This window comes from Lepidochelys kempii, chromosome 8 (genome assembly GCF_965140285.1).
Source record: "Lepidochelys kempii isolate rLepKem1 chromosome 8, rLepKem1.hap1, whole genome shotgun sequence".
Taxonomy (NCBI): Eukaryota; Metazoa; Chordata; order Testudines; family Cheloniidae; genus Lepidochelys; species Lepidochelys kempii.
The window spans coordinates 76,517,462-76,534,550 of NC_136387.1; the positions used below are offsets into that span (position 1 = coordinate 76,517,462).

Genomic DNA, 17,089 nt, shown 5'->3' on the forward strand with positions numbered 1-17,089 from the left:
AGGAATGCCAGGCTGGTATACCTGAATTTGGGAAGTTTTAACTACTGTTGTGGGTTCTGATGATCCTTTGGCAGTTCATCAAAATGCTAATGAACTGCATGAAGTTCACTGTGTAACCACTGGAGTCAGGGGCTACCGATCCCTGTCAGCTGAGTGGCATATTTACTTTCAGAACCATGATCAAGTGACATCTCTGGGGCCTGGAAACACAGTTTCAGTTACTGCTAGTACTAGTGTTGGCTCTGCTGCAATTTCCAAATGCACCCGCCAGCCCTATTGCAGTCTGGGGCATTCTCAGGTCAAGATCACATGCAGCCAGCTGGCTCCCTGTGGACTTGGCAAAGTCCTTTTGTTGGGTATGAAATGTTATATTGTTCATAGTTTATTAAGTTGCATGTGTGTATCAGACCCAATAATCCAGTTTCTAAGGATATTGCAGCAATCCAAAAAGGAGTCTGAACTGTCAACTTGTGACTCCCTTTTAGGACCCCTCTATGCACTGTCAACTTGGCCTGGATGTAACAGGATTAAACTGTTTTTTTCCCCGCCACTGGGCAATCTCAAGGCCAAACCACCTCAGACTGTTTCCTGGGATCATACCATGTTTTCCCACCACAAACTGAATAAAAGGACTGTAATCACAGACTGGTGGTGCAGTCCATCTTAGTGACAGGGCGAGTGCGGCTCGGGTCTTCGTGGCACCAGTGCACCAACAAAAAATATCATTCATTCCCGAGGTGAGAAAACAGAAGACGCATTCCACCTTACATGCTCCTGTTTCTGGGAACAACAACCACCAGAGGGTTCTTGGTCTGCTTCTTCCATCCCAATGGTCATCGAGGGACTCTCCAGTGCTCCTCCTCTGCGGGCTCCAGTTACCCCCGGAGTGGAGGTCCTGGACTTCGCTGCCACCACGAAAGTGCTGGGAATATAGTGAGATATAATTAGGGTTTTCATAGTTGGGGTTACATTTTCAAGTGCCAGGGTGGTTTCTGTATTTTGGGCCTGAGCTTTATGCTCATAGGGAGAGCTGCTGTGTTACTGGGTTTGCGTTGTTTGTAGAGTTATTGCTCGTTTTCATTTATCCCCTTCCCTCAGCTGTAGTTTCTCTCTCAATGCACTTACCTGTTGTTTGCCCCTTATTTCTGGTCAGTCTTTATTATATGCACACCACATAGGGAAGACCATCTGCATCAGTCCACTGGTGACAGATACAGGAGAGGGCGGGTCTGCTCGTCGGAGAAAAAGGGGCGTGTTTATCTTCTGTTAACTCCAATTGTATAATGGGCGTAGGTATCTTGGTTCCCATTTGAGATAACACTTTGATCAGAATGGAGCGATCTCCAGCCTCTGCTCTCCTCGGCTCTAGTACTGTTGCAAGTACCCCACCCCCACCCACCACACACATTTAGAGCACTTGGAAACACCAGTTGCTAAATAAGCTTGTCTCAGCAGCCGTAACAATCTGAGTGCTACTGCCCCACCTCCAATGCAGAAACATCCTGGCCTGCAATGACTAGAACCAGGCCTGCATGTGTAACCCATGCAGCAAAGTGATGGTATTTTCCATTATAAACCCTGCCCGCCAGCGAAGTCTTCTAAATCACATCTCCGGCAATTACCTGCCCAAGTGCAATGGGAACCACTGCCCAGCAGATGAATCTCTCCACTATAAAGTGAGAGGATCTGAGCCAGAAATATATTGATGATAATGGGGGGTGGGGAGAATTAAAAATCCAGGGTGAAATTGCAGTGGGAGTTGCCCAGGGCTGTTTTTACATCACACCCAAGAAAACACCTTCCCAGATGAGTCACTCCCAGCGCACAGCGAAGAGACAAATTCCCAGGGCAGGAGGGAGAGACAAGGCAGCACAAATGAGCTCACGCCAGTCCCGCCCCATGATGGGGGCGGTGGCAGGAAGCCGGCAGGTGAGCGGGGATGGGCGCTGCCCCAGGGAAAGGGGATGTCTGTACCCCGGGCTGTGCTCTGCACTGACATCATGCCCTGCCTGGGTACAGATTCCCGCTGGAGGAGCCCAAGGACCGGCTGCGTGTGGAGACTGAACTAGCCCAGCCTCAAGCAATGGAGAATCCCAGAGTGGCGTGGGGAGGGCACCGTGGGGCAGTTTGCCTTGCAGTGCCCCTCCTGTGCCCGCCTGGCTGCGGCCAGGAGCTCAGGCCAGGATGTGAGGGGCTCCGCTCAGCGCTGTGTGATTTGTAACAAACTCCCCAGCACCGCTGCTGATCCCTTCTCCCAGCTCAAAGAGGACGTTTTCCTAAACAGCGATGACTCGCTTTCCATTGAATCACTCCTCTCCTTCTGGTTCTGATGGAGCGTGAAGTGAATGTAGATGTTGTTGGTACCTCTCCACTGGGCTCCAGCCTCACTCGGGAGATCAGCCCTGCTCTGGGAGTAAGGCTTGTTGCAGCAGGTGAAAAATCCATTGAGAAAATCAGCATGCTCACTGACCTCACTTTAATAGGACACTCTAGTTTCATTAAACCTGACTTTTATGAACCTAATTTGCTTTGCTCCTACTTACAAGGGGCATTTGCTTTTTACATTTCATCCTATTTGGGCAATGCAAATTAAGACTACATTTGATTTCATGACTCTTCACTGCACTTAACTCAGGCTGTTACCTGGCTTTTAGCCCAATTCTCCCCTCCCACCTGGGTTTATGAGCTTTGAATTTCATTACTAGTGAGTTGGCACTGGGTCAGCCTTCCTATTCATTTCACTTTTATGAACATTTGCATACTTTATGTAATGGCAGCTGAGCTGCCCATATTAATTTTTTAAGAGTAGTTAGTTTTTACACTACACATTGGTGAGAGACTGACTGGAAAACAACAAAGAGGTAGGACATTGCATCCAAACCTTTGAATAAAGTCTCAAACTCTTAAAAGCGATAAAAGCACTAGCAGATAGCTAAATGGATATGCATACTACAACACTACACAGCATCACACTCCCCTTACACAACACAAGGATGTGGGCACATACATCTCTTATTTCCATTGTTTGCATGGCCCCAGCCCCTGTTATCATAGGCCACTTTCTGGTTTCCTGTACTGGGCCTGTAAACCAGCACCATCTTCAGCCCACTCGCGGTGAAAGCTCTCACCCTTATCCTCACAGATGTTGTGTAGTGGGCAGCGTGCCCCGATAAGATGAATGGTGTTGAGCACAGTGTCATCTAAATGACTTTGCAGGCCTCACCATCTTGTTTTGCTGGTCAAATGTACATTTCACTGCCATCTGCAGCTGCTCAGTGTGTAGTTAACCCTTCTTCTGCCAGGTGCTCTTCCATCAGGGTATGGACACACTCTCAGTGCATCCTCTTGCTGCTCAGGAATGAACACACAGCAATCAGGTAGTATCCTTTACAATTGTCATTCATGTGCATTGTGTGGCGGGCAAACTATGGGCACAATTGTGCCATGGGAGTCCCAGCATGTTTTGGGAGCCCCATTCACTCAAAGCCATCTATTATTTTAGGTATATTAGCTATGTCCACCATCTGTGACTAAGTCACAGCAAACTGCCTCCAACTTCCATCCCCAAAGCACCACTAGTTGGTTTGTCAACAGGAAACTAGTTAGCCACTGATCTGTAACAGGCTGGGGCAGCCAGCTTCCAGATGGCAATAGCAACCTGCATCTGTGTCCTGGCAATGGAGCATCAGGCAAGTTCCTCACACAGCTTCAAGAAGGTGGTCTTCCTCAGTCATTGCAGGTGTAAGTGATCACGTGGTGCTACTCCTCTGTAGTTTTCACAGCTATTGCAATTTGCCTCAAGGTTCTAGAACTTTACTGATTTAAACAATCGAGCTGTTTCATGCACTCAGGGCTCACACCCTTCTGCCACACAAGCCTCTCTCCTAAGCTCCTGACATCTAGTTCTCCAAAATCTATTGACTGGTTGTAGAAAAACTCACATTTTTGAGGTTAAGAGCTGGTCTACATAGGGAAATTTACTGGCCTTTATACCACTCTACCTATCCTGGTTTAAATTCCCCATGTGGACACTTATTCCAGAATAAAAGTGTGCATGCAGATAAGCCCTAAATGAGACAGACAAGTCTTCACAGAGCCTGGAACCATAGCTCTAACATGTGGACTACCCCATTTATCTTAGTGAAGCATTAACTCAGTGATGATAATTTAGATGTCAACCTTGCTAACCATTCCAGTCCTCATACAACAGAGGAAGGGAAGGATCACAGATCTGCACAATTTAGAAGGTCTCATTCTGGTGCCCCAAGAATATAGCATTTGGGAGATACCACTTATTTTTTCCCTCTCCAAATCATGGAACCAAGCCCAAGAAGCCCAGGAGAGTCCAAAGACCACTCAGGATCATATTTTGAACGTATGTACAATTTTCTGTGAGCAGTGTCTCATTTTGGTCACCTGCCTAGGAAGAACTTATTGTGGGGGCAGAAAGTGGAAGAGTACCATCACCTTTTCCCCCCCTCCCACTGTGACCCCTGCCTGCACTCCATGCTTATATAAAATCAGAAGCTCCCAGAAGTGGATCTGGAAAGGTTGGGGGATGTGGCCTTTCTGTAGCAAGACAGTGACTATGAAGAGGATAAAAGCTAAGTAGCTTCCATCACCGAGAAGTGTTTCCTTTACAGCACACTGTATGAGAACTGCCTAGACAGTACACTCCTGCTGAAGCTCCTGATATTGCCACAGCTATTGCCTTCACAATTTCTTTGCAAAAGGAATATTTCAAAATCATTACCTGCCAATACATGCTCAGTTTAGCTCCAGCCCTATAAACTGAAACTTTGCATTAAACATGGCATCCTGCAAAAGCTAAGTCCCACTAAAACACACAATAGGGTGAGCATTCTATCTTAGCAACCCGTTAATAAAGATTACCATACAATTAATAACATGAGCAATATATACCAGTGTTTCTCAAGTGTGGCCACCATTGCTGCATGCAGCCACCAGGGGCTTTTCTTACAGTTCAGCCTCCTGGGCTTTGACTGTGGGGAGTGGGGAGGGGAACAGGCCCCCCCCCCAGTGCTCTTGGATGCACCTCCTTGGTGTTGGTTGCTGGGGCTGACAGCAGGGGTTGGGCCCTGCCTCCCTCTGGAGCACAATACTGGAGGAGCAGGCAGCTGGTGAGTTCACTAGGGGCTCTGGATTTGGGCTCCAGCCCTGGGTTCCGACTGTGCAGCAGGGGGCCCCAGGTTCTTGCCACGTGGCTTTGGGCTCTGTCCCCCAGCCAGGGGCTTCAGAACCTAGCCCCCGCTGCCTCCCCCGGCCACCCACCCACACCATTGCCCCTGCCAACCCCCTCATCCAGGGCTTAATTTGTCCCCAGGATTGCTGGAGCTAAGTCCACTGTGAAAAGTGATGATACTTGTATGTTAAGATCACGTTTCACAACAGATTTACATGCTAGCAATAAATTACAAATGATTTGGACATGTATATGTCCATATTTATTTGTTTTTCTTAAAGCTAATTACCGTAAGTATTTTAGGAAAAAGCGTGAGAGCGACCATCAGCAACAGCTGGTGGCCGCATTCTGAGGCCACCAAATAATTTGTCTTGAGAACCCCCTATAGGTCATCATTAAGCAGTGGGTTAAATGTACTAAAGTTTATCTGCTCAACACAGGGGACTCAAAACAGCAGAGAGCCAGTCAGAAGTGATCTTTGCTCAGTGTCTCAAGGTTCCACTGTGTAATGCTGCACTCCATTACCAAAAAGTGTTCAGAACTTGTTTATACTGCATCTTAAATTCAAATTAAAGGCAGCTGAAGCAGTTCAAGAAGCAGGGTTTCTTTGGTGCGTTTTCTGATCCAAACGCAGAGGGACTATAAATAATTAAAATAACTGATTTGCCTTAACAGAAGAGATCAAAGTTCTAATGACTAAATGTCAAAGATGGGGAGAAATGCTGCTGACATGTATGTAGGTAAAGAAATAAAGTGCATAGAATTGTAATGCAAAAAATTTAATAGTTTTTCAGCCAAAGAAATGTCCAAAATATACAGGGTCACAATTAATACAAAATACATAAATAACAGAACAGTATTGAAACAAATTGAGAAGCCTTTTTTTGCTGAACGGGACTGGTTTATACAAATAGGGCAGATGTCACCACAGCTTGTTGTATGGTAGTTATGAATTTGGATTAATATACCGATTCCCTGATGATCTCTTCATTCGGAACAAATGTTCAATGTTAAACTGATGTTTAAATGATGACTGAAATAGACATCATGAAATTCAGTTACGGTTGCCTCCATCCTCAATTCTTAAATGTTAGGGAGGGGAGTGCGTGGATACAGAAAGGAAAACCAAAAAAAGGCACACTGTGGCATGAGTTGAGGCCAGAGATGCCAGCCTTTAAACTTCCTGGCTTTTGTCAGGGTGTAACATGACATTTATATTATATTACTTTAAGATGTAGGCTTTGAGTTCATTTTTCTTTTTTAAAGGGAAAGAACATTAGACACATCCACTACAGCTGTAGGTTTTTGGCTTTTTTTTTTAAAAAAAAGACTCCACCCATGAAACAGTGTTTGTGGGTCTAATCCCCTAGTTCTTAGACAGTTTCCCCAGCTTCTTTTGGAGTTATATACATTTTAAGAAGGCAGGATCAGCCTCTATTTTATTTTCCTATTAGTCTAGTTCACTTCGGAAGGACATAACTCTGGATGAAATAAATGCATACTAAGTAGATCAAAGCCGTAGTTAAGCCGTGTCAGTGTGCTAATCATGAAAAAGGATTTACACAACTAAAAAGCTGTAAAAATTTTGTTTTAAATGTCTGGTGCAAACAGTTATGTTTAACCTTAGGCTCTTTTAAATACCAATACTGCTTTTCAACAAAAGGAAGGAAATAAAGCTTAAGACTAAAAGAACTTTTACCAAAAACAAAATCCACTTTTGTAATAATAATTATTTTTAAAGTACTTTGTAGGCCAAAATCTTGTGCATCAAATTCCAGCACAAAGTGATTTTAAAATTGTCCTGACACATGGCATTTATACCGTAATTATTAACTCAACTCTATCGATAATGGCACAAGTTGTTCTGCTCTGATGTAGTTGTATTCCAAGACTAGCTCTGTTTGTGAACTATGCAAGTACCTTTGGACCGATCATGAGACATGAAAATTATATCTTGAACTCTGACTTGAAAAACTAGAAATGGAAGTTACAAAGAGATACTATTCCAGAATACTGCTTAACATTTAGATGTGATTGATCAGTTGATACAAAAATTTTTCAGTACAGCACCTACTAAAAACAAAAGATTGAAAAGCTATGCAAAAATTCATGAAGTTCCATATGTTTGGTTCCCTGAGAAAAATGATTTAGAAAGTTCTTTGGAATGCAATTTGTATGGATGAATACATATTAACCTGTTAGACAGCTAAAGAGATCATCTCCTATTTTTATGTAGGGGATCAGAATTTAAAGTATACAATTTTTTTTAAAATAAATTAAAAGGTAAACCTTAACTCCAAGACAATGCCATTGTGAATGAGAGCAAAGAGTGACCAAAAATAAACTAGATATATTAACTCATCCTCTAATGATTTAATGACAAACCAGGGATTACAATTATTCAACATCAAGAATCTTAAGAAGGCAACGTTTCTAGTGTTTTTGTTAGCTGTAGTTGTATCTGGTTAAACATACATTAGCCTGCATTTTACATTTGAATTTTAACACATTAGAATAGTGTTCCCTGAACGCATGCTAACAGGTTGTGTGTGTGTACACACACACACACACACACACACACCCCCCCCCCCCCATAACAGGAAAAATCCAAAGTTCTTAGCCGAGATGATAAATTCCAGAAGAGCAGACTTAGAAGTAGATAATGAAACAAAGTGTACAGGAAAATAATATATAAAAACTGCAACCACTTAATTTCCTTCCAGTTTGGAGTATATTAAATAAAGGAAAGGGTAGTAAAAGCTTCCCTTCAGCTCACACCGTGTAGACACATACCACTTAGCAGAAGAGAGAAAGCTTATGGTGTTTTTACAAGCACTTCTGAACCGCATCCCCCCCCCCCCCCTTTTTTTTTTTTTTTTTTTTAAAAAGAAGGTTGTACCTTTCCCTCTCTATCCATTAATCTTCTATGAAAATTTTTCACCAGTACATTAACACCACAATGGGCAGGGGAAAGTGGGAGGGAACATTGAGGGAGTCAATAATTGGAAGGTTAAGTGGCAAGTGGGAGTACACACCACACTAACACCTGGGATCCCCACAACCCATCAAATAATTCATGGCTACCCTGTGTTCCATTTTCCATTATAATCAGTGAAGGTAGATGCCATGGAATTATCATTTAGGTTGTCTCAGTTAAGTACATGTGAACAAAGCAAGTACCTTTGTTACATGAACAGTACCTACTTGAATACTTAGGGTATTTCAGATTGATTTTTAAAATTAGACAAGCCATATTTGAATCCCACCTACTAGGCAAACAAGATAATTAATTAGCTCAATCTTTCTACTTTAAACACACAATATTGAAGTGGGGTTGTGGAGGGTGTGTAGAATACTTGTCCAACTGTTTTAATAAAAATTGTTAAGTGGCACCTTCCAAAGTTACAAGTTTAACGTTCAACACTTGTCACATGAAAAAAAACATGAAAACGGTAAAAGTACATTGTAAAATGATTTTCAGAATGCACGATGAACCAGTTAATTGTGCTATTTTAAATAGGACTATCTTAACTTAACACATGCTACTCCAAGTCAGTGGTGAGTATATGTCTGAAAAAACAAACCTAGGTAATCCTTGCTCCCAATAAGACATCAGATTAAGCCATTTAAAATTGTTTTTAGAAGAAAAAATTTTCCATGAAAAAAATGAGAGAGACACTCTACAGCCAAGCAACCCACTCTTCCATCCCAACACTCATGACCATAAACATTTACTACTGAAAGCACATCAGCCAGTGAACCCAATCACTTACATATCAAGTTATTCACAAATGTGTCTGTCTGCTAAGTCTACACTTTTGTTTGCTTGTTTTAAGACAAATGCAATTTTTTCCTTTTCTTATAAAGATGACTCAGGGCAACACGGGTAGATTTAGCCCTGAATTGCAAATGATTTGTTACCTCTCTTCCTTCTTTCCACCTACACCTATCTTTACACAGATAGTAAGTCAAAGGCCTAAAGGCTTTGTTGCTGTACACAGTCTCCTCTCATTTAGCATTTATCCAAGCATGTCTGCAAGCTCTCTCTCACACAAGGTGGAAGCGTTTTTAACAACCTTTCTTCTACAATTAGACAACTCCGTTTCAGAGACTGACATTCTTCTAGTTCAGCAGGAAGCGATTCAAGGTAGTTCCCAATCAGCTCTAGCTGAACAAGGTTCAACAGTTGACCAACACGAGGAGACAAACTCGTCAGGCTGTTATGTCCCAGAAGTAAACATTGCAGCTTTTTGCACTGAAATAATCCATCTGGCAGTATCTCAATCTACGAAGAGGACGGAGGACATGCCAATTAAAGCTTGTTAACCTATACAGAAACTGCGTATTTTTCATTACCCAATGCACTTTTTACCCACAAAATGCTTTTAAATGAACAAAAGTAAATAAAGTAAATAAAGGACAATTTTGTATGCTATGAGTGATACAGTCAGGAGAAAGTCCACTTTCAATATTTAGATGAAAACAGTGCTGTGTGTATCTCTGTGACTAGGTGAGAAGTTTAATTCTTCACAGAACATCAAGGAAATCTAAAAATCAAATTGTTTTTCCTACTTATGCTCCTTCTTAAGAATTATGCTTAATAAATGACATTCCTTTGGCACCTCCTAAGAACCCCACAGTCCTTTTGGCAAGGCAGGCAGAACTGCATCCATGCAGTACAGCGAGTACTCAGAGGCCTGGTCTGCTCTACAAATACTTTAATAATATTTTAATACAGCTGTGAACAATCAAGTTAGATAAAACACTGTTGAACCCAACTGAACAGTCATTATAGACTAGGCCAACTTACACAGAACATCTGTGTCAACTACCTGATTATTTAGACCCTGCATTTACCAGTTTTTAAAAAAAATAAAATAAAAAAAATCACTTCCCCTCTCAGTTAACTGGGTTTACAATGCCATAAAGCTGGTGAGCTCTAGCAGGCCACAGAGTCTTCAAGAAGAAACAGGGTAGACAAAAAATCAGAATTTATAAAGCTTAAAGTAATGTAAAAGTTCTACTTACGTGGTTTTTTGTCAGAGAGAAGTACTGCAGATTTGTCAAATAACTGATTTCTTCCGGAATAGAAGTTAGTTTGTTATAGCTAAGATCCAAATAATGTAGCTTTTTACAAAGAAATAGCTGCAGTGGAACATTTTTAATGTTATTGTAATTTAAGTACAGTTGTTCCAGGTTTGATAATGCACCGATCTGCACAGGGACATATGAAATGGTGTTGTGCCACAATTTTAAGCAAGATAGGTTCTTGAGATGTTGAAAGCTCATTATTTCTTCCACTGTTCTGAGATTATTCTCTTTTAAGTCTATTTCAGACAAATTGTTTAGGGTAAAAATAGAATGTGGAATGCGCTCTAAATCACAGGAGATCAACTCCAAGGTTCTCAGGTTTACCAACTTTTTCAAGTTATTTAGTACTACCAGTTTATTTCCCTCATTATTGATAGACAAGTTTTGCAGTGAAGGCAATAGGTCTGTAACCACCTGAGGGATACGGGAAAGGCTGTTCTTTAAGTAAATTGTTCTCAGATTCTTTAGATCCTGAAAGCCTTCATTGTATATAGAGTTGTGGTAATCTAGCACAAAACATCCTGTTAAACATAATTCCTTGAGGTTTTTTAGATGAAAGACCCAAAGTGGAATCCTTCCAATTTCACTGGATTTTAGACGCAGTGTTTTCAGATTTTCTTCTAGAAAGTTTAGTGCTGGGTAATCCACAGTTAATGATGAATGATAAATATTCATTTCTTTGAGATTGACTAACTGAGTCACTGTTGAAGGAAGCTTGGCTTCAGGAATGAGTTCCAAGCTTAGAACTTCTATTTCAGTCAGTTCAAAGACATTGTCTGGAAGACCAGTTAGCATGAAAAGATGAAGTTCCATCTTGTCCTGGGAATTTCGTATTAATTTACTTTTCAGTTTTTCTACTGACCACTGATTGTTAAGATTTATCTGTTTCAGTCGGTTTTCACTCAAATCAGATAGAAATATTGAGAATCGTTGTGAATAAAGTGGATCATACTGATCTGCTAAGTGAAGAATAAATGCAAAGTCATTCTTTACATCAGGGATATCACTGTAATTGCTTTTCTCTCTTAACTTCTCAAAAGAATATTGCTTAAGTGAACTTCTCAACATCCACCACAAACTGTACGTGCAGGTCAGGCCATAGAAGGTCACTAAAACAACATAAAATGAAGCTAATACTTTAAAAATTTCTGCAAGTGTATAAACACATTGGTACCTTTTGTAACCTGTAAAGGCTTGAACATCAATTACACAATCAATTTCAAGTGTAATAAAAGTTAAATAATAGGAGACATAAATCATTATTATTATAAATACAATGACTTTGATTATAATCTGTTTCATGTACACTCTATATATGACATCCTTCTCTTCAACATGTACTCTGAATCTTTTCACTTTTTCAAATATAGCTTTAGCTTGTTCCCCTTCTTTTTTGTCTAGAACACTTGAAGAGTTCTCTCTTCCAGTTGTTTCTAAACCAGGCTGTGCATACGGCAGAGACTGCCTGCTTGCCTCTGTATCCGTTGAACTCCCAGGTGATGAAAGCAATATTTTGGATTTGGATAGTGGCAGACTCTTCACAGACTGCTCAGCAACGGTTTCTGAGAGGGCTCGTGTTGTCCATGGAGAATCAAAACACTTGTGAAGAATGGCTACAAAGTGCTCAAGCCTTGAACTTGTGCTAGGATAGTAGAGCCAAAAGTTACTGCAAGCTGCAAAAATGAAAGTATGCAGAAGCACTAGATATGGGAAAAATTTGGCAAACCAATGAAGCTGTCTTTCGTAACACACTGCGTCAATGTAGGAATACTGCTGCCGATGAAGATCATTCTGGATTCTCAAAGGGAGAATTATTTGTGTGGCAGAGCTAGAGGACACGTTAAGGTTCGTTTTAACCAAATCCCAAGGCACTGCACAATGACTGTCAAATTCTACCTTACAAGGAAGACAACACAACACTCTAGTTTGAGTGAGCTGGAGAGCCCCAGCCAGTACAGCGACTAGCAGCATAATCATGGTGAGGTAATACCAGAAGACATCCCACCATGGTTTTAATATGTGGTAGGATGACTGAGCGTCTGCTAAATATCTGAGTTCAGTTAGTGTAATCATGACTTTCACCTGTAGGACAGCAGCAACTAGAGAAGAGAAAGAGAAAGATCCTTAGAACAAGTGCTCAAATCTATTTACTTAATATAATTGAACTATGCAATGCAGTTATTTTAAGTTCTGATTATTAGGCAGTTTACTCCTTTATAAAAAAGCATAACAACACTGATCTAGTGGACTGAGCTTTGGACTATGGCCCAGCAATTCCCAAATTGTAATCCTAGTACTTGCATAAAATTGAATAATGAATTGGTGGAAGTCATTTAGGGCCTGATTTAACCCCCAAAGTCAATGGGAAAACTACCTAAAGTAGGTGTGTTCTGAGTAGTTCCACTGATTCTTCCAATAGAACTTTACTAGTGAGACTAAAAACAAGAGTAGTCCCACTGAATTCAAAGTTAAGCATTGATTGGGTGCTTTGTTCAGTCATGGTCTTGTGATCTCAGTGCCACAGTTTTTCCATCTGTGAAATGGGGCTAAAACTTATGTGGCTCACAAAAGGTATTGGAAGTATTTAAAGAAATATATGTAACATTCTGTAAAAACTAAGTAAATGATTAGGAAAGGCTTCAATGCTGACAATCCGACCTCAAGTCAGAGCACATTTCTCTTTTAATAAAGAGATATGAACTCATTGACGAGACCAAGTTTTGGTCCATTTCAGATAAAGTAAACATGTCTTACAATATGAATATTTAAAGAAGAGGAGTTCAAACAGCATTATATGCGTCAGATGAGACAGACCCTTTGGTCATTCCATTTTCTACTGCTCTGAGACAGGAACAGCTACAAAAATGTGGAACTCAGCTAGGGAAATGGTTACTAGAAAACACAAATAGCAGTTCACTTATTGTTTAGCATTTAAAGTTATACAGTACTAAACATTACATTGCTCCTTTTGGGAAAGGCACTTGAATCACAGCATAAAGAGTTAAGACTGCTCTTGGCCATTACTTACTCCTATGGGAATTCCATATCACTGCGTATGTGCAGAATTCATGTCCCCCCACCCCGCAGATTTTTTTTCTCCGCAGAATATAGATTTTGCTGGGGAGGCGCTGCAGTTACACCTTTCACCCTCCAAGGGCTGCTGTGGTGCCAGAAGAGAAGACAGCCAGTCATCGGAGCCAGGTGAGGATGCATGGGACAGACAGAGCAGGTCACAGACTGGGGTTCAGAACGACTAGTGGAGTGGACAGACTGGGGCATGGGCTCAGGAGCTAGAGGGTGATGGCATTGAGCCAGGGACTGAATGGGAGGGGGCTACATGGGGACGGGGGCAGATGTGCCTGACTGAATGGGAGAGGCTAGGGGTCTGCATGGGGGAGGCACCCCAACAATCCTCCCTCTCTGACCCCCTGCAAAAAAATTATGTTTCATACTTCTCCCACCCACACCCAATAACCCTCCAAGTTCACTCCTAGGCTTCTTCCCAGCAATTACTTCCCTCGCCCTCAGCTCCTCTGTTACCCATGCCCTGACTCTGCCAAGTCTTCACACTGTTTCTGAGGGGTGCGGGAAAATATGTTTCTGTATTGTAGTTTAAATGAATTATTATTACTCAAAATCCATATTAATATGTCTAGTAAGGAATCTGTCAAAAATATTTCCTAATTTTTTTGTCTGTATTGTTACAGATAAACTTGCTCACAGGCATTTTGAAATAAATTACCAAAATAATTGAAACTGGCGTGATTACATTGTGTTATTTTGACAAATAAAATATGCAGAATTTTGCAAAATTTTAAAACATTGTGCACAGAACTTTTAAATTTTTTGGTGTAGAATTCCCCCAGGAGTAATTATCCTAGCCAGATTCCTATAGCCAATTAGTACAGAATAAGGAGATCATGTCAATCTTGATGAGATATCAGCAGTACCACCTGACACAGACTTGCTGATATTAGACAGAATTGTTTAACTGAGGAAAACAGAAAACCCCAAATAGACTAGAAATGCAGTACAACTTTGATGGCTGACATCCTATAATTCACATAGCCGCCACCCCCCCCCCCGATAACCCTTCTGTCTTTCCCCAGCAAAAATTTAGAAGCAGAGTTCTACAGAGAAGTGTATGCTTACCAACACTTGGTTTTATAAGATATGCTACAGAATAGAAAACTAGCATGGTATGGTATTATAATTAAGCACAACTGAAGAGAAATACAGATCATGACACATTGTGTTTGCATTTTTTACTTATTCCTAATTCACAAAATTCAATAGTCAGGGTAAGTGGCCCAATCAGTGTGTATTAGCAAGGCTCTATTGTATTTTACATGTTAATGACAGTAAATAGTTGAGTTTATTTTAATTCAGCACATGCAAATCGATATTTATTTACGTACTATACTTAAAATGTTCATACTTACTTTACTAGTTAAACAGAATAAGATACACAACCATCTTCAATCAGGAGGTCTACACCTTTTAAAATTCCTTGGACATGCCATCTTTGCATTTATCTTCATTCTGCATGGGAAAACACTGGGAGTACAGTTGAAGTAGTTGAGACTATTTTGAATAGAGAGCAAGTAGGTCAGCCTTAATCAGAATTCTTACCCCACTGCTGATGTGACCTGTTTAAAGTGTATGCTTTACAAGCACGTTCTCTAATTCAGCATGTTCTCCATTTTTCAGCTGCAACAACAATATACTCAGAAACAATCTGAAGGTCAAGTTTTCTGCACCATGCCAAACCCATACAAAAGACAAACAAAAAGGAAACCACATAAAAGAACTTATCCCTAATACTGGGTGGCAATGCTATAGTTTCCTGCTAATGGCTATGTGGGAGGAATCGGCATGATTTCGAAGAAATGAAAGATATAGTTTAGTCCATTTCAATATTTTTTCAACATTGACATACAAAGAGGTAATAGTTTCCATTACAAGAGTACAAATTCTACTATCTGGGACAAGCTAATAAAATATTGCCAAATAACATTAATATCCATACTCTGGATGCTATTAATCCAAAGTTACAAGATGCTAGAGCTGGGCAAACTGATAAGAAAGTATACTTTTGTCTGGTAATCTTTGGGGTGCCTCAACTCCAAAGAGTTTAAAAGGCAAGCAGCCACAGGACTAAACCGAACTGTTTCCCTGGTCCTTCAAGATTTAAGGGAGATGGAATGGATGGAAAAAACCTCTCACTTTGCTGAAGCCAATTTTTATGAAATGAGGAGACAGTGGGCTGTTTCTAGGAACCTCTTAATGAAAAGCAATTGAAGGAGGGCTCAGATAGCTATTGTCTACCCCTAAAGACAAATCAAATATCAGAGAATCAAAATGCTAGATGTTAGAATATAGATAGTCAGGCCTGCCTGTAAAGGCCTATACTTAAGAACTTGGGTGTATTTTTATCATTTAGTTAGTTACAGGAGTATAAAAACAAAGAATCAAAATCACAGTCCGCCTGTGTATGGGCCTTCTCTCACGAGGATAGTCTGAAGCCTTGTTCTTAGTCTAAGGCCTTTGGCTAAGCAGCAGGGGCAGCCATAAGCTGGGAACTCTAGGGTCATATCCCCACATTTCAAACTATTCACATTGAAATAAGGTGGTATTGGGCTGTTAGGAAGACAATCCTGTCCTGATAGTGCCCATCACCACCAGATAAAGAAACAGATCTTAAGATGGTTAAAGAAAACTTAGTTTGATAGCATCCTGTCTGGCAAGAAATCACTCATTAATGGTTGTGAAACCCTCATTTCTGTATTGTTTTATCTTTATGGCCCCCACTTTTCTATTGTTAATCTGTCTGGTTCTCTAATTGTTTCCGTCTATTGTATAATTAATTCTGATAGGTGTGAGTTAATTAGGCTAGTGGGATATAATTGGTTAGAGAATTATGTTACAATATATTAGGATTGGTTAGTTAAATTTCAGTAAAATGATTGGTTAAGGTATAGCTGAAAATATTACTATATAAACTGGGTCAAACAGGAAGTAGAGGGAAGGGAAATTGGAATCATGTTTGCTAAGGGGGAAAAAATGGGAACAGGGACACAGGCAAGGCTCTGCAGCGTCAGAGCTGGGAAGGGGGACATGGGATAAACGCTCTATGGCGTCAGAGCTGGGAAGAAATGGAGTACTTGTGGCACCATAGAGACTAACAAATTTATTTGAGCATAAGCTTTTGTGAGCTACAGCAAGTGAGCTGTACTTCACAAAAGCTTATGCTCAAATAAATTGGTTAGTCTCTAAGGTGCCACAAGTACTCCTTTTCTTTTTGCGGATACAGACTAACACGGCTGCTACTCTTGAGAGCTGGGAAGGGGGACACGGGGTAAATGCTCTGCGGCATCAGAGCTGGGAACATAACACTGGGGAACAGACTATCGGCATACAGAGCTAAGCTCGACTGGTGTGAAGGGCTGAGGGATATGCTTGCTTGGAAAGTAACCCCAATAAACATTGCATTGTCTGCACTTCTGGTCTTCTGCTTTCTGTTTATGTGACAAGAACCAGGGGAGAGGGTGAAGGGAAAGCCTTCTAACACTAGAACTCCACCAGATTTGAACATCTAGACAAACAACCTTTTTGCCCCTCCCAGGTATATGCTTGCAGAGATCCACTCTTAAACAAGTTGAAAGAATCAGGCATTGCTAACTTCAAAGGTCCATTGCAAAATGAATCCTGATACTTTCTAAATACAAATTTTCTGTTGGTATAGCCCCCTCTCTTGCTTCTTAAAACAAAACACTTAAGTTCAAGACCATGAAA

General features: G+C 40.9%; 1 protein-coding gene across 3 annotated transcripts in view; it reads right to left on the minus strand.

The window, feature by feature from the left end:
- Nucleotides 1-5,966: 5,966 nt before the first annotated feature.
- Nucleotides 5,967-17,089, minus strand: part of LRRC8B (leucine rich repeat containing 8 VRAC subunit B) — a 44,959-nt gene continuing 33,836 nt past the window's right edge. The window contains exons 4-7 of one of the 3 annotated variants that reach the window (XM_073357126.2): nt 14,737-14,836; nt 13,323-13,454; nt 10,232-12,393; nt 5,967-9,488 (exon numbers count right to left, since the gene is read on the minus strand). In XM_073357126.2, the coding sequence (XP_073213227.1) occupies nt 9,216-9,488; nt 10,232-12,367 (2,409 nt within the window). In that variant the 5' untranslated portion in view covers nt 12,368-12,393; nt 13,323-13,454; nt 14,737-14,836 and the 3' untranslated portion in view covers nt 5,967-9,215. Of the gene's footprint in view, nt 9,489-10,231; nt 12,394-13,322; nt 13,455-14,736; nt 14,837-14,926; nt 16,489-17,089 lie in introns of those variants that run through there. The other 2 variants (XM_073357127.2, XM_073357125.2) reach the window with 2 other exon arrangements.